The 23,866-nt window shown below is 37.8% G+C and overlaps 1 protein-coding gene across 1 annotated transcript in view; it reads right to left on the bottom strand.

Annotated features, from left to right (window-relative positions):
* Positions 1-16,265, bottom strand: part of nxph1 (neurexophilin 1) — a 41,852-nt gene extending 25,587 nt beyond the window's left edge. The window contains exon 1 of the mRNA XM_069929869.1: positions 16,089-16,265. Coding sequence (XP_069785970.1) covers positions 16,089-16,265 — 177 coding nt within the window. The remainder of the gene's footprint in view (positions 1-16,088) is intronic.
* Positions 16,266-23,866: the final 7,601 nt, after the last annotated feature.

Below are 23,866 nucleotides of genomic sequence, written 5' to 3'. Positions count from 1 at the left end.
TCATTTATTCATTCATGCTCTGCAAGTTTCACCAATGGCACCAGCATTTATTGCCCATCTCAAAATGCCCTTAAGAAAATGTTGTTAAACTGCTCTCCTGAACCCATTGTCTGATAATGATGTTCCCACAGTTTTATGATTGGAAGTCAATGAATTGTACCTGACATGGCAGAAACATCCTGCAGCTGAATTTGAGGTTAATATTCACCAACCAACATTCATATTATACATTATACATATTATGTGTTTCATTGAAAATGGCAAAGTTCACAAACATTGATCTTCCTCATTGTAGTGGAACACAGTAGTGCAGGAGGTGACCTCACTACACTGTACAAGCTGGCCCACCTCCAACCCTGTAACTCCTCCCCATAGCATTCCCAATAAAGACTGATAGCCCTAGTTTCCTCCAAAGATCCTCCTTGGATCCAGGCCAGTACATGTAAAGATGTGCCTGACATTTCAGGTTATTAAAGCCTTTAATCACTCTTTTCAAGTCTTCTTGTGGTAATTCATCGCACTAAACTCATGATTATTCAAACACATAAATTCAATGATCAAGCCTGAAGATACATCCCTCGAGCTGAGTGGTAGGCAACTGGTGCATCCTGTCTGGAGGTGGGGAGGGAAGATGGTTGCCAAAAAAGACACAATGGTGACATTTAAAACAGAGATATTAACATGCAGGAAATGGAGAGAAATGGATTTTCAGCATCCAAATGGGATTGTAAGTTGTTGGGTGCTAGTCCACATTGGATAGATCAGACCTACATAGCAACAGCTATGGAATGCTTTTTTTCTGCTCTCTCCTATTAAAAACAAATTTGATTCCAGAAGGGACTGATAGGCTGGATGTCCACATACTCGTTCTGCTGCTGGGAAATTAAGGGGCATGTTTTCAGGATAAGAAATTTGACATTTAGCAATGATGAGGAGAGTTCGGTTTTAGGGAAATTCAAGTCAGAGATCAATAGATTTTTTGAAAATTAAGAATATCAGGGGATATGGAGATTGAGCACAAATGTAAATGAGACATAGGATCAGTGTTGATAACATGTGACCTGCTCCTGATTCCATTTCCAGTGCCTTGGTTAATTAAATGATTCCTTAAATCCTGCTCATTGATATATTTACTATATTCACAAAAACAAAAAAAGACATAGTTAATTTATTGTTTAAAATAATTGCATTCTCAAATATCAATGTTCTTTGTGCAGAGACTGGGTAGCATCTTGTAAAACTTCATAGAAAAAATATTTCTGCTTCATCTAATGAGTTAAAACAAAAAACTGTGCATCTGTCAAGATTTATCAAGATGCGCTGATATATGACAATATTTACTTAAATGTTATAAAGCAACATCAGCACTGAAGGTATCAAGTAAAATTATCTATGGTATTGACCCTCTACTTATAAAAGTAGATTTATTAAAAAGTTGACCAAAAAAATATTTTGGATGGAATAAAATATAGTGAAAAGTTCTTTTCCAAATTAACAAAGTATGCCTGTGAAACACATTGCCTATTTTCAAATATTAAGAGAGTGAAATTCATTTATCTGAACATATATATGAGAATATAGATAGGAGCCTTGAGCCTACTCCACAACTGAATAAGATGGTTGATCTGGCAGTAACTTCAACTCCACATTTCCCGCTACCTGCGGTAACTTTCCTCCCAAGATTTTCAAGTAAAAAATCTACCTCAGATTTGAGATTATCACAGACTTTCAATGAGGAGAAAAAATTCTAAATTTTATAACCTGCTGGGAAAAAAAATGCCTTATTTCTGTCATTAATGGGTGATCCTATACATCTGAATCTTTTCCTAATCCACCCTAGTCAAGACCCTTCAGGTTCTTATGATTCAATCAAGACCCCGCTTATCCTCCTAAAATAAATAAAATACAAGACTAGCTCATCCAATCTTTCTCATAAGGCCACCCATCTATTCCTTCAAACATCTCAACTGAAACATGAGTGATAAAAACCATACCATTGGATAAGGTGTATTTTTTATCCTTTGATATTGCCATAATTAAACATTAATTCTAAATTATTCATCACCTCAAGAAAAAAACTTACAAATGCAAAAGTTAGTATATCAGCGAACATATGTCCACTTGTCATTCTCCAGTACAGTTTCTGACCTATATCAATGTCTGTGTATCCTGACACTGGTAACATCTTTCAAAAGATTATCAGTTAAAAACTTCAGAACAGGTCTAAATCTGATTGAGATGAACATAATTCACTTGAAATTGAGATAACCAGAGTCAAAACAGGAAAGTTTGAAATCAAAGTTTGAAAGTTCAAGACAAATTTAATGTCAGAGTACATACATGACATCATATACAAACCTGAGATTTTTTTTCCTGCCAGGTGAGGAAGAATGACCACTTATTGACAGTTCAATAAAAAAAAGCTGTACTCAATGTACACATGTCAACAAATAAAGAAATATAAACAAGCTGGTTGTGCCAAACAGAAAAAAAATCAATAAATTGCAAAAGTAAGAGTCGTTAAATGAGTCTCTGATTGAGTTTGTTGTTCAAGAATCTGATAGTGGAGGAGTAGCAGCTGTTCCTGAACCTGGTGGTGCAAGCTTTGTGGCAGCCATACCTCTTTCCTGATGGTAGCAGTGAGAACAGAGCATGTGCAGGATGGTGTGGATTTTTGGATATTGCTGCTGCTCTCCAATGGCAATGTTCCTGTGGATGTTTTCATTAGTGGGGATGGTTTTGTCTATGATGTCCTGGGCTGTGTCATTTACATTCAGGGGTATTGGTGTCCCCATACCAGACCGTGATGCAGCCGGATAGCACACATTCCACTACACATCTGTAGATATTTGCCAGGGTTTCTGATGTCATAACAAAATTCCACAAATTCCTGACAAAGTGTTTTCTTCATGATGCCATTAGCGTGTTGGGTCCAGGAAAGATCCCCCAAGATAGTGACTCCCAAGAACTTAAATTTGCTCATCCTTTGATTCCCCAATAATCATTAAAATGTACACATCTGGTTTTCCCTTCCTGAAGTCAACAATCAGCTCCATTATACTATCGAGAAAGCAGACAGTTGGAATACAGGGATCATATTCTGATTGGCTGCCAGTTGCTAGTCGTGTTCCACAGGTGTCAATGTTGGAGCTACTTTTTTTATCAATTTCCTTGGAGTTCACTTAATTAGTGTCTGTAGTGAACAGTCAACATTTCCTCACTTGTTAGGAAGGTGTGAGCAAGGTTACCGGCCACTATGAAGATAGGTGGAGGATCAGTTAGTTTTGAAGAAATGGGAAGACTGCAGAATGAAATAGACAGATGATGAGAATGAACAGAGAAGTAGAAAATGAAATAAAATGTTGGAAAATGTATTGTCATGCACTTTTGTAGAAGAAATAAATGGGCAGACTATTTTCTAACTCGGAAGAAAATTGAAAATACCCAAATTCACAGGGACTTGGAGTCCTTGTGTAGGATATCCTGAAGGTAAATTTCCATGTTGAGTGGGTGGTGAAGAAAGGCAAATGCAATATTGGCATTCATTTCAAGAGGAATAGAATATAAGAACAGGGATATGATGTTGAGGCTTTAAAAGGCACTGGTGAGACCTTAATTGGAGCAGTTTTGGCCTCCTCATTTAAGAAAGGATGCGCTGACATTAGAGAGGGTTCACAGTAGGTTCATAAAGATGATTCCAAGAATGATAAATTTTGGCCAGTACTTGTTGGAATTCAGGGGAATGATGGGGATTTCAGTGAAATATTTCAAATATTGAAAGGCATTGGCAGAGTAGATGGGAAAAGGTTGTTTCCCATGGTGTGAGAGTCTAGGGCAAGAGGGAACAACATCAGGTTTGAAAGGCATCTGCTTAGAACAGAGATCCAGGGGAATTTTTTCAGCCAGAGGGTGGTAAATCTGTGCAATTTGTTGCCACAAGTGGTGTGAAAACCAGGACATTGGGTTTGTTTAAAGTAGAGATTGATAGGTTCCTGATTTGCTAGGGCATCTAAGGTTATGGGGAGAAGGCCAGGCAGTGTGGCTGAATGGGAAAATGGATCAGCTCATGATGAAATGGTGGGGAAGACTCTATGAACCATATGCTTCCATGTTTTATGGTCTCATTACATAAACTTTAATCTCATTTTTGTCTTTTTTGAATCATCTAATTTTGGTGACAGATGTACACACAAACAAAGCTACCTAATTGTTGGAACAACTGATTTGCAGCTGTATTAAGAGAACTGCATTGGTTACCATGAGAATATATTTAAAATATTTTATTTCAAATGTGACTATAAATAAGCCAAAATTTTGGAATTATAAAATAGTTACAATTAAATGGAATACAAGAGAAATTGTTAACAGCAAAGCTAAGAGCAAAATGCATTCATAGAAATGGAGAAACAGCTGAGGAGGTTAAGGAGTGGGAAACTACCAACTCCATGGCAACCCTTAGTAAGGAAATGTCTGCACAGGCATTTTCTGAAAGCGCTGAAAACATGATATCTTTACAGTAACACATAATTAAATTGTTGACCATGTGGTTTCATTAATCTGATAATTTTGAAGGGAAAAGCATGTTGTTGGCATTACTTAGGGTGAACTTAACATTTATACTTGAGGTAAAACTGTAATTGAGAACAGGTCAATAATCTGTGTGGATAAGAAGCAAATGGTAACCTTCAGAAAGATTGCAGGCTTTCTCTGGTCTCGTGGAAGGAGACAAATCCTGACATGTTTGGTTTCGATACAATTGGTGACTTTAACCCTGATAAAAACTGGTATTCTTGCTTCTGCCAAATATTACACTGAATACTGTGCCACAATATTTGTTTCAGTGTTGAAACAATTGCTTTAACTGGTGTTGCTAAATTTGCAAAAGCAAATGGAATTAAGTGCTCATACTGTGTGAGATTGGCAGCAAGAGTATGCACGATGGAATGAGGCAAGAAGATTGCTTATGTCATCTATAAAATCTCAATACTGCTGAAGGTGTTGGATGAAATTAATAAGGAAACTAACAAAGCAAAGAGTAGGTAGGAAAAGCTCTTGATAAGACATCTCAAAGAATTTTGTACAAACATTAAAGGCAAAGAGAATAACTGTATAAAACTTTTTAGATATCACAAAATAATCAGAAGATATAACCTTGGTTTATGAAAGGGAAATATTTTTTTCCAGATTATCATTTTATTGTTCATTTTGAAAAAGTAACTTGTAATATGGATAAAGAGGAATGGTAGATGTACAGCACTATACTTCAAGTTCTCTAAGGCATTTAATATCATGCTATTTCAAAGATAATTATGAAAAATAATAAGTTAATTGTGTAAGAAGTAACATGTTAGAAAGGATGGAAGATTGAATGGCTGACAGGAAACAGAAGGTAGGCATTAATGCACATTTTCTGGTTACCAGGATCTAACGAGTGGTGTGCCACCTGGATAAGAGCCAGGACCTCAACCTTGTACAAGTTATAGAAGCAACTTGAATGATGGCACCAGAAGTACAGTTACTTATTTTATTTGGTGATAGAAGAAAAAAAGTTGGGAAAAGACCATAAGGAATCTACAAATTAATGTAGATGGGTTAAGTGAGAATCGTGCAAAAATGTGAAATTGTCTATTTTGGCAGAAAAAAATCATAATAAGAGTATATTATTTCAGAGACGAGAGGGTTCTATCTTGAGTAGCATGTGAATTGCATGGTTCAGAAAAGACTAGTATGCAATTATATTGTAATTAAGAAAGCTAAATTATTATATTTTTTATTGCAAAGTTAATTGAAAATAAAAATAAGCAGCGAATGTTTCAGGTATAAAGGACATTGATGAGAACAAATCTGGAGTGCTGTGCCTTATTTAAAGAAGGGTGTTAATGGAGTGGAAGCAGTTCAAAGACTGATACCTGGAATCTGTAGGCTGGATTATGAAGATAAATTGGACAAACAAGGCTTGTATCCACTGGAGTTTAGAAGATAAAAGCTTGCTTAATTGAAACAAAAAAGACCTTGAGGAATTTTGACAAGGAAGGTTTGAAAAAAAAATCTAGTACCAGGGTTCAATGTATAAAACTCAGAGGTTTCCCATTTATGAAAGAGATTAAGTGAGTTTTTTTTTCTCTGTCAGAGTCTCTCGTCTTTGGAAATCTTTTTGTCAAAGAGCAGTTGAAGAAGAGGCTTTGAGTATTTTTAAGACAATGGTAGATGGATAAGCAAGGTGGTGGAGGTAAATATGTGGAGACTGGAAAGCAGAGTTGAGATTACAATCACATTAGCCATGATCTTGAGTGGCAGAATGGGCTTGAGGGGCTAAATAGGAACCTCCTGCTCCAAATGCAAAATATGTGGGTGGAGGCAAAAGCATGTTTTTAAATAATACTTAACATTTGCCTTCACAAAATAGAAGACTGCTATAGTGGTGTGTTAGCACAGTGATTCAACAACAGGACAAGCAACTTGAGTTATGATTAGTGATCTGGAGGAATTTTATCCCTAAAAAGGCTTCTGTCCACCCATAGGAGTTGAGGAAATTACATTCAAGTAATTAAATAAACCTGGAATTTAAACAAAAGGTGAGTTTCAAAAATAGTAAAACATGAAACTATTGGATATCGGAACTGGTTAAATCTTATCCTACTGGGAAGAAAGTCTGCCATTGTAACTTGGTATGGCCTTTATGTGACTTGAGGCCTACAAGACAGTTAATTCTTAAATTGCTTCTCAGTTCACAGCAATTAGCGATGGACAATCAATTGCCAATTATTTCTACATGCTGTTAAAAAAAGAAATGTTATTGAGATGGAAGAATAGAGTGAGATTTTCACAGAAGCAAGCACAATAGGGACTCATCCAGAAAGTCATGAGGCATGGGATCAGTGGAACCTTAGCTGTGTGGATAAAAAATTGGCTTGTTGGAAAAAAGTAGGGGCTAGTAGTGGAAAGAAAGTATTCTGCCTGGAGGTCGGTGACTAATGGAGTGCCACAAGGACCTGTTCTGGGACTCCTACACTCTGTGATTTTTTTTTTATGACCTGGATGAAGAGGCAGAAGGATGGGTCAGTAAGTTTGCAGATGGCACAAAGGTTCGAGTTGTGGATGGAGCTAAAGGTTGTTTAAGGTTACAAGATGATATAGACAAGATGCAGAGTTGGGCAGAAAAGTGGAAGATGAAGTTCAAACCAGGTGTGAGGTGATACATTTGAGAAGGACAAACCAGAAGGCTAAGTATAGGGTTAACGGTTGGTTACTTAAGAGTGTAAATGAATAGGGGGACCTTAGGGTTCAAATCCATGCATCCCTTGAGTTTGCCGCACAGGTTGATAGGATAGTTAAGAAGGCCTATGGGATGCTGAGCTTCATTGATCGGGGATTGAGTTAAGGAGTAAAGAAGTCATGTTGCAACTCTAGAAATCTTTCGTAAGACCACAGACAGTAATGTGCCCAGTTCTGGTCACCTCATTAGAGGAAGGATATGGAAGCTATGGAGAGGGTGCAGAGGATATTTACCAGGATGTTGCCTCGATTGGATAACAAGTCTTACAAAGTAAGGTGAGTAGAACTGGGACTTTTCTCTTTGCAGCACAGAAGGATGAGAGGAGACTTCATAGAGCTCTACAAGATTTTAAGAGACATAGATAGGGTGGACATCCAGTCTCTGCTGTTACTAAGGTGGTGTGGACCATAGCAGGTGACACTATCAGAGGATGTAACACCAAAATGAAAGTCTATAATATTTTTGTGTGGTGTTTCAGCAGAAATTTATTATTTTTTAATAAAAATATCACAGTAGTTATTTATAACAAAAACATTTTTTGTAAGCCCCATTTTACATGTATCAATATGCTAATTTACTTTTTGAACCTTCTAATGTGCTTGGTCAGAGCTGTCATTATTACCCAATTACAATGATGCTTCGAATCATGTTGTTTTGTCTACACGCGCTTTTAAGCATGCACTGTTGTTTTTGTTGCTGCTAATGTTTTTAGAATTGCTGCTTTTGTCACATTTTCTGGTGTTTTAGCTACAATTTTGTAGTAATTAGTAATTGTAAAGTGAAACATTAAAATCAGCATAATTTTGATGTAGTTATGCAATGTTTTTATTTCAAATTCTATTGTTTTCTTACTTAATTTCCACTTTAACCACATGAAAATATATAAATGTAAATATATTCAGGTTTTGCATATGATATTGTAATTTAAAGGTGTAATTTTAATTTTGCTATTTGTTTATCTCACTACTATCGCCGTTACATTCAGTGATATCCGTAAATGATGATTTACGAGTAACATCAGTACAAAAAAATTACTAAGATTTCTGTATAGTCTAATATGGGAGGAGGTCCATGGAGTGGGGGGAGGGTGCAGGGGGGTGAGTGACACCATGAGTTACTACACTGGGCGACACCAACCCTAGAGATGCAACTGCAGCCAGCACCTGTTTCCCAGGGCTGGAACAGCATACACCATATGTATAAAGTTAAGGGAGGGAGGTTTAGGGGAGGCATCAGGTTTTTTTTTAATATAGAGTGTTTTTGGTGCCTAAAATGCTTTGCCAGGGATGTTGGTGGAGGCTGAAACATTAGGACATTTAAGAGACTCTTAGAATGGCACGTGGATGAAAGAGGTGCTGACGTCCTTTCTTCAAGATGACATTCATGTATTGGGTCCAGGAAAGTCCTCAGAGATAGTGATTCCCAGGATTTAAATTTTCTTAACTCTACTTTGACTCATCCCATTTCCTCCAAATCAAAAGAAAATCAATGCATGTCCACGAGTACCAGCTATGCCTGCCTTAATATGGACTTTGTGTAATAATCCATGCTGCAAGCCTACACAGGTAAGGCCCCTTAACAATGCACCTATGATGAGCTTCTAATTTCTGCCCCAATCTCAAATTCACCTGGTCCATCTGGCAACAATCTCTCCTTTCTTGATCTCTTTGTCTCCATCTCAGGAGGCAAGCTTTCCACAGAAATATTTTACAAACCCACCAATCCCCACAACTGCCTCAACTACACCTCTTCACTCCCAGTCCCCTGCAAGGATTCTATTCCCTTCTCATAATTTCTCCATCTCCACCACATCTGTACGCAAGATGATGTCTTCCTGAAATGTCTGTCTTCTTCCACATATGTAGCTTCCTGTCCACCACCATCAACTCACCGCTCACCCACATTTCCTCCATTTCCCATTCATCTGCCCTGGCCCTCTCTTCCCCCAGATGTAACAAACATAGGATTCCCCTTGTCCCTTGTCTTTACCTACCACTCTGGTAGCCTCTGCATCCAACACATTATCCTCCGTAATTTTCACCTCCAACAACAGGATCCCATCACTAGACACATCTTCCCCTCTCCTCCCCTCTTCCTCTTCTGTAGGGACAGCTCCCTCCATGACTCCTTTTTCCAATCATCCCTCCCACCAATTGCCTCCTTGACACATTCCCCTGTGACCACAGGAAGTGCTACACCTGCACCAACACCTCCTCCCTCACCACCATTCGGGGCCGGAAACATTCCTTTCAAGTGAAACAACACTTCATTTGTGTGAAGTTATCTACTCTATCCGGTGCTCCTTTGTGGCCTTCTCTATGTCGGAAAGACTGGGCGCATACTAGAATATCGCTTCACTGAACACCTTCGCTCTGTTCACATCTACTAACAAGCAGTAACCATGCCTTAATCCATTGGAATCCTGGCAAAGAACTGATACTGGCAGTGGATGTGTCACCAGTGGGAATGGGGGCAATACTTTCACAGAAAACTGGAAAGAGAGAGATGCCAGTGGCATATGCCTCCCGATCACTAATTGTTTGTGAGCGTAATTATGCTCATCTAGAAAGGGAAGGACTAGCCCTTATATTTGGAGTAAAGAGATTTCACTAATACTTGTATGGACAAAGGTTTACCCTTATTATTGATAACAAACCACTGAGTCTTATATTAGGATCTAAAAAGGGAATGCCAATGGCGGCAACAGCCGTCAAAGATGGGCAATGTTATTGGCAGCATATGATTTTAAAATACTAACTGCCTTTACAGGATAGCCATGCAGATGCCCTCTCCAGCTTACCACTCCCAGATATAAAGCAGAATGAAGTAATCGTCAAATGGACATCGGAAGCAAAAGCAATAAATCAAGGTCAGTTGGATCATTAAGGAAACCCAAAACGGTGTAATATTGTCAAGAGTGTTCTACTTCACAAACAATGGTTGGACAGAAGAACAGGAAATGTCAGAAGAAATTAAAACCTATGATGCCAGATGTGGGGAACTATCGATTGAAGAAGGATGCCTGCTATAGGGAACCAGGACTATCATCCCCAAGAAGTGGTAGAAAGGCGTCCTGGCCGAACTTCACAATAACCACCCAGGGATAATGCAAATGAAAGCACTCACCAGAATGCAGATCTGGTGGCCTTCCATAGGGGAAGACATCGAGCACATGGTCAGGAGAATCAGCATGTGCCAGGAAGCACAACCCAAAGCACATCAAACAGAAGCAAACCATGGCATCATGTCCACATAGACTTTGAAGGACTATTTATGTGAGAGAATTTCTTGATGGTAGTCGATGCACACTCCAAATGGCCAACTGTAACCTACATGAAAAAAATGACTGTGGATCATACAATTAAAAAACTAAGAGAAGTCTTCACATTGAATGGATTACCCATAGAACTAGTTTATGACAATGGCCCACAATTTGTATCAGCAGAACTTAAAGAGTTCATGCCACATACTGTCTGTGCCATATCATCCAAGCACAAAGGAAGAAACAAAACGTGTCATACAAACTTTCAAGAAAGCCATGAAGATTAAACAAAATGCAGACTTGTTATGGACCCACAGAACTGCTGATTTCTTGGTGGGATACCAAAATACCCTACACTCAACCACAAAAAGGAGAACAGCAGAACTGATGATCAGGATAAATTTGAGGACCAGTCTATCAGCAATGCACCCAAACATAAGTCTCAAATTGCAACAAACAATTATGAATGATCATAATACTTTGATTTTTGCTAATTCTTTGCTGGAACTGTGAAGAAATAGGTGTTCTCCTCCGTTGTCTGCTAAGAGGAGGGTAAATGGAAATGGAAATGGACATGGGTATGGAAAGAATGGAAAGTATGGAAAGAATGGAAAGAAAGAAGAGTTGACACAAAGTCTTCTTGATGTTGAAGATCCAGAGCAGTTGTTGGGCATGGAATCATTGGGCTGAATATATGGACTATATTTTATTGTGTTTAATTAAATAATATATATGTATCTAGCCGGGGGGTGGATGACACTGAAAATTTTGACAGTCATCTGCCACTAGTGGGTTTACCACACCCAGATTTTTAGGGTATTACTACCTTTGCCTTTGGGTGACTTTTTTTGTGTTTTTTTTTTGTTATTTGTTTTTTGTTTTTGAGTGTTTTTTTATCCAAAGAATTATTGAGGGGTGCATTATTTCATAGTGTGTAAATATATTAGTAGTTAAAAAGGATGCCTAAATTGAATTTTGCAACTTTTAATGTTCAGGGATTAAATAATCCATTTAAGAGAAAGAGAATATTGGCTTATATAAAAAAATGAAAATTGATATTGCTTTTTTACAAGAAATACATTTGACTGAAAAAAACATTTGAAATTGAAAATAGATTAGGTCATGTTTCTTCTTTTAATTCTAAGGCAAGAGGAGTAGCGATTTTGATTCATAAAAATTTACCATTTGAATTGGAATCTTCTGAGGGGTATTCTGGCAGAGTATTAAGAGTGAACTGTAATTTTTTTGCTGAATATTGGACTTTGCTGAATCTTTATGCCCCTAATATAGATGATGAGCAGTTTATTTCAGAAGCTTTTTTTATTGTTAACTCAAACTAATGAAAATGTTTTAGTTGGTGGTGATTTTAATTGTGTTCTCGACCCTTTATTGGACAGAAATCCAAAAAGGATAAGGAAATCAAAGATGGCAACACAAATTAATGCGTTAATGAAAGATTTAAATTTGGTGGACATTTGGAGAAAATTTAATCCTACAGAGAAAGATTTCTCTTTTTATTCTTCAAGACATGATTCATTTTCTAAAATTGATTTATTTTTGGTATCAGCACATTTACAAGGTAGAGTATTATGAACTGAATAAAGGTCAATGCATATCGAAAGCAACCTAACCATCCTATGGTGGTTGCATTAGATGCAGAAAAAGCTTTTGATAGGGTTGAGTGGGATTTTTTATTTAACGTGTTAGAGAAATTTAAATTCTGCCATTTTTTTATTGGTTAGGTGAAAGCTTTATATATGAACCTGATTGCTAGGGTGGTGACAAATGGATAGATTTCTTCATCATTTAAATTGACTCATTCAACTCAACAGGGCTGCGCATTGTCACCAGCCTTATTTGTGTTGGTTATTGAATTTTCAGCTCAGGCTATTAGACAAAATGAAGAAATTAGAGGGATGCGGGTTAAGAATGAAAAATATAAAATTAATTTATTTGCAGACGATATGTTGGTATATTTGACAGAAGCGGAATGGTCATTGAAACAATTGCAAGAGTGTTTGTTAAAATTTGGAGAATTATCGGGATATAAAGTTAATTGAGATAAAAGTGAAATTTTACCGGTTGGAGTGGGAAATTATTCTGAATTTAAAACTATTACAAAATTAAGGTGGACAAGTAAAATTCAATATTTAGGTGTGTTTATGGAAACTAATTATCAATCATTATATCAATTAAATTATGTACCTATATCAAGACAGATTAAAGCAGAGTTGATTAAGTGGAAAGATCTTCCATTAACTTTGATTGGTCAGGTTAATTGTATTAAAATATTTTTTCCTTGAATTCAATATTTATTTCAATCAATACCTTATTCACTTTCTAAGGGTTTTTTAAAAGATTTGAATAAAGCAGTGTGAGAGTTTTTATGGAACGATAAATTAGCTCGAGTGGCATTGCATAGACTTACATGGAAGTATGAATTGGGCAAATAATAATTACCACATTTTCAAAATTATTATGAAGCGACCCAGTTGAAGTTTGTTAGTAGATTGATGGATTTAGATCATCCACCTAATTGGGCTAAAGTGGAGATGGCGGGTATTTCTAGGGTTGAAATACATGAATTTATATTTCATTGGAATTTGATTTTGTTAGAGCAATATGATATGCTGATATTGAAATATTTGTTAAAGATTTCGATTAAAAAAAATAGGGTGTTAGGGTCAAAAGATAAATTATCAATTTTAACTCCATTGTATAATAATCAGTTTATTCCTTTTTCAATGTTAAATAACCATTTAAACATTTGGGATTCTAAAGGTATAAAGACAATACAAGATTGTTTTGTAGAGGGGAAATTTCTTTCTTTTAATCAATTGAAAGAAAGACTTAATATACCTGTAAATTCTATGTTTGTGTATTATCAACTTAGAGCTTTGATAAAAGATAATTATGGTAGAGAAATGATTTTACCTACTTTGTCAAGATTTGAATCCTTGATTTCCTCCATACTGAAAAAGGGATATGTTTCAGTTATGTATAATTTGTTACAAGACAGTATGGATAAGTGAGATTGGGAGAAATCTAAACTTAAATGGGAGAGTGATTTAGTATTTATTTTTCCCGAAGATGATTGGGCGAATATGTGTCAGGACAATGTAATTAAATTGACTAATGTAAGATATGGAATGGTTAATTATAATTTTTACATCAATTATATTTGACCCAGGAAAAGCTAAAAAAAATATGGGTTTAGTCATTCGGATTCTTGTTTTAGATGTTGTTCATGTATTGGAACTTTTCTACATGCCATTTGGACTTGCGTTAAAATTCAATAATTTTGGCAAGGAATTAAAATAGTTTTGGAAAAATTATATAAATTTATATTACCGTTAGCTCCAATGATTTTTTTTGTTGGGAAATTTGTATTCATTAAGGGGAATGGGACTGGACAAAATTCAAATTGCTTTTGTACATTTGGTGTTATCAGTAGCCCGTAAATGTGTTGCTAGTACTTGGAAAGATGATACTGAGATTGATATATCATGTTGGCACAATGAATTGAAAGTATGTATTGTCACGGAAAAAATTACTTATAATTTACATGATAATTATTCTTCTTTTGTTAGTAAGTGGTCTCTGTATTTGAAATATATGCATTTAGATATACTTTGAAATGTTATTAATATTCAATTTTTTTTCTTTTTATATATAGTCAATTTTTATTTTTGCTCCCCTTAAGGGAGTTGGCTGTAGGGTTGGGAGGGGTATTATTGTAAAATCTTTTTCTTGATTATTTCAATACTGTATATGTTTTTTCACTATCTTTTAAATAAAGTTTGAAAAAAAGTATCAATAAATCAACAGCCTGCAGTGTTTTTTTTCTTACTATTTAACAGTGGATCTCCAAGTGGCTAACCATTTCATCTCTGCGCCCCACTCCCATGCTCGTATGTCTGCCCATGGCCCAGTGTCGTATTTGGGGAAAATTACGCCTATGGTAAGCACTGAAATTGAGCCCCCCACCCCGTTAAAAACCACACATAAAGTTGGCAGTTGGGCAAATTTCACACACAATTGGGCCGACGCTATCCGCTACACCAATCGTGTCGCCCGACATATCCTTATAAATTTCGCATGTTGTGTTGTAAATTATTAGAAGTGACCCAGTGGACCCGGACCCCTAGGCTGAGCTTTAATAAGGGAACGAGCCCCCGTCGCTCCCCCTCTTCCTCCTCTCGCTCTCCCCCTCCTCTCGAGCCCCCGCCTCTCGCTACCTCCTCCTCTTGCTATATCCCTCTTTCTCTATCTCGCCGCCTCTCGCTACATTCCCATTCCCCCAGCAAGCTCCACCCCCCCCCTTACTAACAAAACCTTTGATTGCGAACCATGCCACACCACACTAAGGTTTATTATTCCCAGTCGCCGAGGCATTCATCAATTGGATTAAACTCCGAATGGTTTTTAGCATATTTACTCTTTTGTAATCGGGGACACTGAGCAAACACACATATTTGAACAAAGTTTCTCAAGAAAATGGTTTACACTGCAATAAGTATGATGTCTCTTTTTCTTTCTCTTTTGGCTTGGCTTCGCGGACGAAGATTTATGGAGGGGGTAAATATCCACGTCAGCTGCAGGCTCGTTTGTGGCTGACAAGTCCGATGCGGGACAGGCAGACACGGTTGCAGCGGTTGCAGGGGAAAATTGGTTGGTTGGGGTTGGGTGTTGGGTTTTTCCTCCTTTGCCTTTTGTCAGTGAGGTGGGCTCTGCGGTCTTCTTCAAAGGAGGTTGCTGCCCGCCAAACTGTGAGGTGCCAAGATGCACGGTTTGAGGCGATATCAGCCCACTGGCAGTGGTCAATGTGGCAGGCACCAAGAGATTTCTTTAGGCAGTCCTTGTACCTTTTCTTTGGTGCACCTCTGTCACGGTGGCCAGTGGAGAGCTCGCCATATAACACGGTCTTGGGAAGGTGATGGTCCTCCATTCTGGAGACGTGACCCACCCAGCGCAGCTGGATCTTCAGCAGCGTGGACTCGATGCTGTCGACCTCTGCCATCTCGAGTACTTCAATATTAGGGATGAAAGCGCTCCAATGAATGTTGAGGATGGAGCGGAGACAACGCTGGTGGAAGCGTTCTAGGATCTGAAGGTGATGCCGGTAGAGGACCCATGATTCGGAGCCGAACAGGAGTGTGGGTATGACAACGGCTCTGTATGATGTAAGCTTTAGGTTTAAGCTTGACAAATCCAGATCGCCCTGTTGTTCGAGGATAATCAGGGACAAAACAGTCCTTTTCATTTTTAGTGGGTTGAGTCTTTAAAAAAAAACTTTTTTTGCCCAATTGAATGTGAATATTTGTTCTCACATTCTTTTCGCGGGAAAACCAAACAAACAAAACACAAAAGAAATATTCGAGTCAGAATGGGGGGCTCGGAGGGGACGTAAAAATCCCATACGAAACTGAAGTTGATCGATTCTTGCACATCGTCCGATTTCTGACCGCCAAGGAAATAACTCCCTACCACTGCTACCTTCCAAACCATGGTGCTCAGCGACTTTATAAGGAGTTCTCCAAGGTAACTTACTGGAGGTGAGGATCGGTGGCGGCAGAAGGAGCGTAAGGCGGCAGCGCTGTCACTCTCCGTGGTCCTGAAGTTGGCCCGGCCGCGGCGATGTTGCCGCTTCTCTTGGCGCTGCTGTGCTCCTCGGCGAACCACATTGCCAGCGCTTGGGAGAGGGCAGGGACTCCGGAAACGAGCCATCGGATGGGCGGCTGCTACTGCGCCAAGAACTTTGCCGTCTCGAGTACCGCAGAGTATCAATTCATCCAAACATAAAACTGTTGGGAGCTTAGCTTAGCACTGTGAAAAGGATTCGTGATGTGGCCGAAAAGATTCATGTGTCGCCCGTTTACAAATCATTCATCTTGTTGACACAGGCACTGGCTTGATTTCCATCAGAAAGCAACATTTGACAGTGTCATTAAAGAACATTAGACCCATGCCTGGAAGTTCTTTTGTCAGATGGAGATTCTTTGATGGGCTCTGGAGTTTGATATTGGCATGCGAGATGAAGACAGAGGCAGCCCCCTTCCAGTGGCGCCCATGGCATGTGCCATGGCTGCCATACCCTAGATATGCCTATGCCATGGCCTCATGTACTAACCCACCTAGAACATTCATACCCTGGAGGAACAACACGATTTTCTGTCTGGGCAATCTCCAAATGGATCAAATTACCATTGACTTCTCTGGTTTCTGTTAACCTACTCTCCATTCTCCCTCCCTTCCCTTTCCCTCTGTCTTCTTTCCTCCAGCATTCCAAGCCCTTTCCTCTCCTTTCTCAGAGCCATCCTTCCTCCCTCTGCTTGCTGGTGTGCCCTCCCTCCCTTATCCACCTATTCCCTCCTGGCTTCGACACAGAGGCACTCCCTTGCCCTTCTCCCATCCCCCACCATTTTGCTTAGGAACCTGCTGACATGCTTCCATACCTTGAAGCCCGAAATTAAGGTCAAGCCCAAAACATTGCTTCATAGAGTACACTGAATGACCAGCTGAATTTCTCCTGCACTGTTTTTATAAGCCCACTGGGCAACACATTTTAGAGGTTAGAGGAGTTAGAGATGATCTTACTGAAAGAATTAAGTTTTTCTGGTGGTGTTTCCATTTTTGGTTTTCTCGAACAAAGGGCTATGGTTTCAAAATAAAAGATAGCTCATGTAAGAAGGAAATAATAAGGAATTTCTTTGACCAACAGGTCATGAACTTTACATATGTAGAAATGCTCTAGAGACAACCAAGAATGCATATTTATTGTAATTGATTAAAAATAAATTTCTCATTCTTTGACTATGTGATCTCTACAACATAGGAACTGCTGATATAATTTCTTCTCTGTTTAATACTAGACACCCTATTGTTGAACAAGGGAAAGAACAGAAGATTGTTATGTGTCCATCATATAATGCAGAGGGTTTTTAAGACATTATTGATAATGGTCAAATTATTCCTGGAAAATATAAACAATTATAACTGCAAATTGTTATATTTTAAAAGAGAAAGTGCCAATTTATCAATATATTGGTGATATATCAAAATATGTTCTTTCGCTAGTGTCAGACTGCAGGAGCTAGCATGAGGAGAGGCTACATTGATAGTAATAACCTTTTCTACTCTTGCATATTCCCATGTTAATCCAAATATCTATGGAAGATTAGAATAAAAAATGGTAGAAGGTAAACTATGAAAAGGAACAGAGAGAGTGACATGATCCAAAGGACAGGATAACATCAGGGTGGATACAGAGAAGGAAATGAAAGAAGAATGTTAAAAGGAATTGCCCAAAAATGCAGAGAATAATGAAGTTGGAAGCTATGCAAAGCAGTAATTGAGTTATGGGTACTTCAACTGACAAAGAGAGGGAAGAGCAAAAGAATTAGAGAAAAATGAGCCAGTTACAAAACATGAAAAATAAACTTTTCATTTTTGCACTCAGGTGGGACATCATTTGATATTTCATCCGGCTTGGTAAATTTAAACATCTGAGCTTTAAGGGCTGATTTATCTTGCTTATTTTAAAAGATATACAAAGTGGGTGGCATTGTGGGTTATAAAAAGGAGACAGAGAGGTTTCAAAGATATTCAAATAGGCTACATAGATGAATAAGACTTTGCAAATGAAAAAATATTGATCATCCCTTCTAGTAGAAAGAAATAGCTAGAAAACAAAGTATTTTATGAATGGAGAATGCTGAAGTTGGATTTGTGAAGCTAAAATGAGCTGCTGGAGGAACTCAGTGGTTTGAGCAACATCTGTGGAGGCAAAGGGTTGGTCGACATTTTAGGACAAGACCCTTCATTAGACTTAAAATTGTGAATGGTAGAGATCAAGATGTGTTAGAGTTCAAAAGTATCTGGAGGTTATTGTGCATGAATCTTTAAAAGTTAACGTACACCTACACCAAGAAATTAGAGTCATAGAAATCTATAGCACAGATATAGGCCCTTCAGTCCATCTTATCCATGCTGACCGAGCTAGTACCATTTGCCTGCCTTCAGCCTATATCCTTCTAAACTTTCCCTATCCATGAACTTGTCTGAATATTTTTTGAGTGCAGCAATTATCCCCACTACGACCACTTCCTCCGGCAGATGGCTCTGTACACTCACAACTTTCTGTGTGAAGAAGGTGTTCCTCAGGTCCTTAAATCTCACCTTAGGATGACAAAAAAAGAAGAATTTTCAAACTTAAATGTTAATTGAGTTTGTCTTTGTGTGGATGCCACCTCACCTGCTGAGTACCTTCAGCATTTCCTGGCACTGTGGGAAGATTCAAAAATAAGAGGCAAGACACGTATTGGGCCCTGGTGAGAATATACTTGGAATATTGTGTCCAAGTCTGGTCTCATTATCCAAGGGATTATCTACTTATGATGGAGAGAGTGTAACCAAGTTTCACCTATTGATTCTTGGGATGCAACTTCTAAACTGTGAGAATTAAATGGACTAGATTTTACTCAGAATTTGGATGAATGAGGGATGATCTCATTAAATCATACAAAATTCTTACCAAGTTGATCCAGGAATTATACTTTTGCTAGCTGGGGAGTCAAAATCAAGAGGTCATAGTTTGAAAATAATGTGTCAGTCTTTCGGAATGAAGGCGAGAAGAAATTTGTTCCCCCAGAGGGAAATGTCTTGGTAGAAACTTCGACCCCAGAAGGCTCTGGAGCTTAAGCATTGATAATATTGGGAGAGTTTTGGATATTCAGGGAATCAAAGGGTTCAAGGTCAGTACTGGAAAGTGGCATTGAAATCAATAATTTAAATGTATTTAAATGGTGTGGAATATTAGAGATAATTTTTCAACAAACAAATTTTTTTTTAAAATTAAGGGATGTTAAACTATTTATTAATTTTAAAAAGGCAAATGAAAGTACTTCAATTAGCTTTTTTGTTATGGTGGGTAACCCCATTTAAATGAATGAAGTCATGGTAGAGGAGCCAACAATGGCTGACATAAAACTGAGGGTGTGTCCTACCCCTCAGCTCAAGTCATTGGGATGGCACAAAAGGAGAGTGGATAGGGCTACATCTGACCCCCATCATGTCCATTCATCCACATTATGTTTCCCTGAGTGCAGACTCATAACATCAGCCTTCACCTTTTATCATCTTAAAAGATAAAGGTATAGCAGTTAGCACAATGCTATTGCAGTGCCAGCGGCCCAGGTTTGAATCCAGTACATTATCCCTGTGTATGCATGGGTTTCTTCCCACCCTCCAACAATATAGTTTAATTGGAGCATTGGGGTGACATGAGCTCATGGGCCAGAAGGGCCCATGTTACAGTTCTGCATGTCTAAAAAAAAATTGCTTAATCGCCAAGACAAACAATGAATTCTGTGGGAAGCCCCCAAGACACAGTGTGATTCCATGTTTTGAGCCAAAAGAAGGAAAGCAGAAAAATCTGTCCATGCTGTGAGATCAGGGCCATCAGCTGCCAATGCAGCATAAAGCATGCCATTCAGAATAAATGCTCAGGGAGCTCAGGAGGGCTAAACACAATGTTCACTGCTCTATTAACAGCAATATCAGAATTCATATAGCTTGAGGTCAGGCAGTGACTCACGGACCAGAGCGGGAAACAGGAGAATCACTCACTGAACCAATCAATTGTAGAAATCCTCGCAATTGGGGATTGAGCAGAATAGCAGGATTCTACAAAATATTTACACTTCTTAATTAAGCACAGTCCTTGCCAGGGGCTCTTGAGCTTAATGACCTCAAAATACATTGCTGTACAATCAGTTGAAGCATCCTAAAGACCCTTCTGAGACCGATCAAGCTACTTCCTCTGGACAGTTAACCCATCAGATCAGTGTGACCCAGAGCACCATGGTTCAGCACTGGGCTCCCACCATGGAAAGGGACAGTTGCAACCCCAGAATGGCTCTATCAGCTGTCAGGCCCATGGGCTATCAAAGCTGTAACTTAAACAGATTGTGACTATCACTGACATTCACAAACATGCAAATAGTCTTGGAGTTAAAGTTAAAAATATTAATTTTAACAGTACTGGAATATTAAAGTGCACATACACACATTAATAATGAATTGATTAAATAAATAAAAGGTCTATTTTCCACTGTCTCAGTCATTATTTGTTCCCACTCATTTCAAAGGGACTGTTCTCCTTGCACCAGGTCTAACTCAGCTTTAGAGCTGAGGAACTAAATGAGAGATGTTGCTACATTACAGGAATCCTAGGACTGAGAGTGAGTTCAGCAAAAGCATTGACTTTCAGCTATTATCAGGAATCCAGAGCTTCTCTTAGTTAAAGACTAAGAGGAGAGAAGATCTGAAAGCATCTGTAGACCACAAAGATCCTAAACATAAAGAGGAATAAATGTATAATACGAAAGTCACTGATCCCATTACTTCATCTTTAGTGGTCTCTGAATGTGTCGGAGACATTCAGAAACACCTAAAGCATGATGAAGGATGTCAGGCTTAAAAAAATTAACTCAATTTCTTTTTCCTCATACGCTGCCTTGACTACTGAGTGTTTAAGAGGAGTAGGTTTACAGCACAGAAAAAAGCCCTTTGGTCCATAAGACCATGACTTAGGAGCAGAATTAGGCCATTCAGCCCACTGTTTGTGCTCCAGCATTCAAATCATAGCTGATGTATCTTTCCTTTCAACCCCATTTTTCTGCCTTCTTCCCATAACCTTTTGACACCCTGACAAATCAAAAACCTTTCAACCTTTGCTTTAACTAGACTTGGTCTACACAGCAGACAATGGTAATGAATTCCACAGATTCATCACCCTCTGCTGAAGCAACTTCACATCTCTGCCATAACCAATAATCCAGTGACTTCACATTAAAATGGAACCGAATGCTCAGCTCACATTGACACAGGGGTAATTGACTAGATAGCTCCATTTTGTTCTCCAAACCTTTTTTTTTAATTTTCTATATGAGTGTTCACATAATTTCTTTGTCAGTGTCGTGGAGGAAAGAAGCTCATCAACTTGGCATGGTCATTTAAATATTCATGAATGCAATCTTCAAAGATCTAAATGTAGTCTTCAAGGATGTAGATATCAGTAAACTTGGAATGGCATCATAAACATGCCAGGGCTCCAAATGCAGAGGACATGATATCTGCTTTAGAGAAAATCACTCTATATGCTTAGGATTCAATCCTTCCTCCTGGTAGCAGGAGGCATGAGAGATGTTCCATTCACTAGGTCCAAGTATAGGTACAACGAATAATTTTCATTTAATGCCTCTTTAAAAAAAGGATGTTAGTGCTGACTTAGAATCCTGGAATATTGTGGCAAATCATAATTATACGTGTTGGCTTTAGGAGTTCCCATAAGAGTGAAGAAGTGCAGGACTTCCACAGAAAAGAGGAAGTTCCAAAAATTTTCAAATTATGTTCTGTCATTATGTACATCTTTACTCTGGTTGGTCTGTCTGCTGTGCATGTATCAGAATAGCCCTGGTACAGGAACAGCAATTCCATTCATTTCGATAGAAACATGTACAAATTGTCACAGCAGTAAGTATTTCTTCTTACAATTGATAGATTTTACTAAAATGTTTTTGTTTGATTTTAAGCACTTTAAAATGTCTGTTTTCAATAAAAATGGGCAGTGTCATTAGTATTTTATTGTGTTTTTAATGTTGCTAAATGTGATAGAAATTCAGTAATGCTCATAATTTTTGCCAGTTTGACAAGTGATTAAGACAGGGTCATCGCTCCTCTGACAATTTTTTTTAATATAATTTCAGTGGTAGTGCTAATTCTGGGCTCACTATATGTGGGTGTTCAGAAGATCCTGTGATGCAGAGACACTCACCATGAAGATCTGGATGATTTCAGCAAAGAACTTATCACCAAGAATCCATATTAAAAGAATATATATTTTTAAAAATTATAAAATAGTTCCAAATGTGCAGCAACTGATCATTGCAAATTTTACTTTCAAAGGATAGAGAAGCTTTCAGTTTCCGATTTCAGAAATTGCAATGTACATAGAGGCAGTACATTAATTTTTATTATGAATTAAAAATTACAAAGCATTGATCTCTGCTTCTGAACTGCACTAAGAATAATTCTTTGCACTTCAATTATGATTATGAGAGCAAGTGTAGGCCATTCTGACGCAGGAGCATTTGCTCCTGTTCAATTAGATTATGGATGATCTGTACCTCAACTACTTCTAATTAGTTACTTTTAATTCATTTTTTGACATGCTTACTTAATAAATATTTATCTATCTAAGTCTTTAAATTAGACCACCATCTAATTTTTTTGATAGACCAATTTCCACATTTTCATCAGTTTTTATATTAAAAATGCTCCACTCCCCTTTTAAAAATAGCCTTACTCCAATATTAAAAGTGTGCCCTTACGTTCTGGGATTTACCACCAGAAGAAATAATTATAATTTTTACACTTTAATTAATTAAAATATGAACATGGCTAAAAGAGCTCTTGGAAAGTGGTATCACAGCCTCTCCGCCAAAAGGACAAAGTATCAGTGAACAGGAGGAGTTATTCAAATAAAAGCAAGGAGATAAATAATGTTTTTATGATACTGTAACCCATATATTAAAATTACTTGAAGAGAGAATATTGGCAAGCAAAATCTTTTGTTATCTGACACTTTATCCATCTAATAATGTGAGGGAAACCAGAAAAATGAAGGAGCTTGAGCATGCAGGAACAACATCAGTAAAGCAGGGAATAAGGGCAAGAAACTGCAAAAACTTTGTCATTCATTTATTCCAACTACTTTGTCCTGATATTCTCACATTTTGATTTTTACTGTCTTTAATTCTTCAAATGGTAACTCTGTATTTCTGAAATTTTAAAAAGGCCAAAGTTAGTATGAATTTCTTAAGGGAAAATTGTGCCTGACAAACATATTGCAATTTTTTGAAGAGATCACAAGTGGGAGAGACAGGGGAAATGCTGTTTATCTGAAGTTTCACAAGGCCTTCAACAAGGTGCCACACATGAGACTGCCAAAGAAGATGAGAGCCCATGGAATTACAGGAAGGATACTAGCATGGATAGAGCATTGGCTGATCACAGGAAACAGAGAGTGGGAATAAAGGGATTCTATTCTGAATATTTTCTTTAATCAACATATATAAGATCAAGTAATTGACAATAATATAGCAAAGTAATATAATAGAATGTTAAAAAATCCATGCTGAAACTATTTATAAGAAAAAACTAAAATGTAAGATCCAAAAACTAAATTTAAAAATACTACAAGGAAAAACTAAAACCCCTATTAACCCATACTCCCCCCAAAACTAGTCTAATCCCAAAACTAACAT

This window comes from Narcine bancroftii, chromosome 1, assembly GCF_036971445.1.
Source record: "Narcine bancroftii isolate sNarBan1 chromosome 1, sNarBan1.hap1, whole genome shotgun sequence".
In the NCBI taxonomy this organism is placed as follows: domain Eukaryota; kingdom Metazoa; phylum Chordata; class Chondrichthyes; order Torpediniformes; family Narcinidae; genus Narcine; species Narcine bancroftii.
The sequence above is the reverse complement of the archived record's forward strand: the minus strand, read 5'-3'. Positions and strand labels throughout refer to the sequence as shown.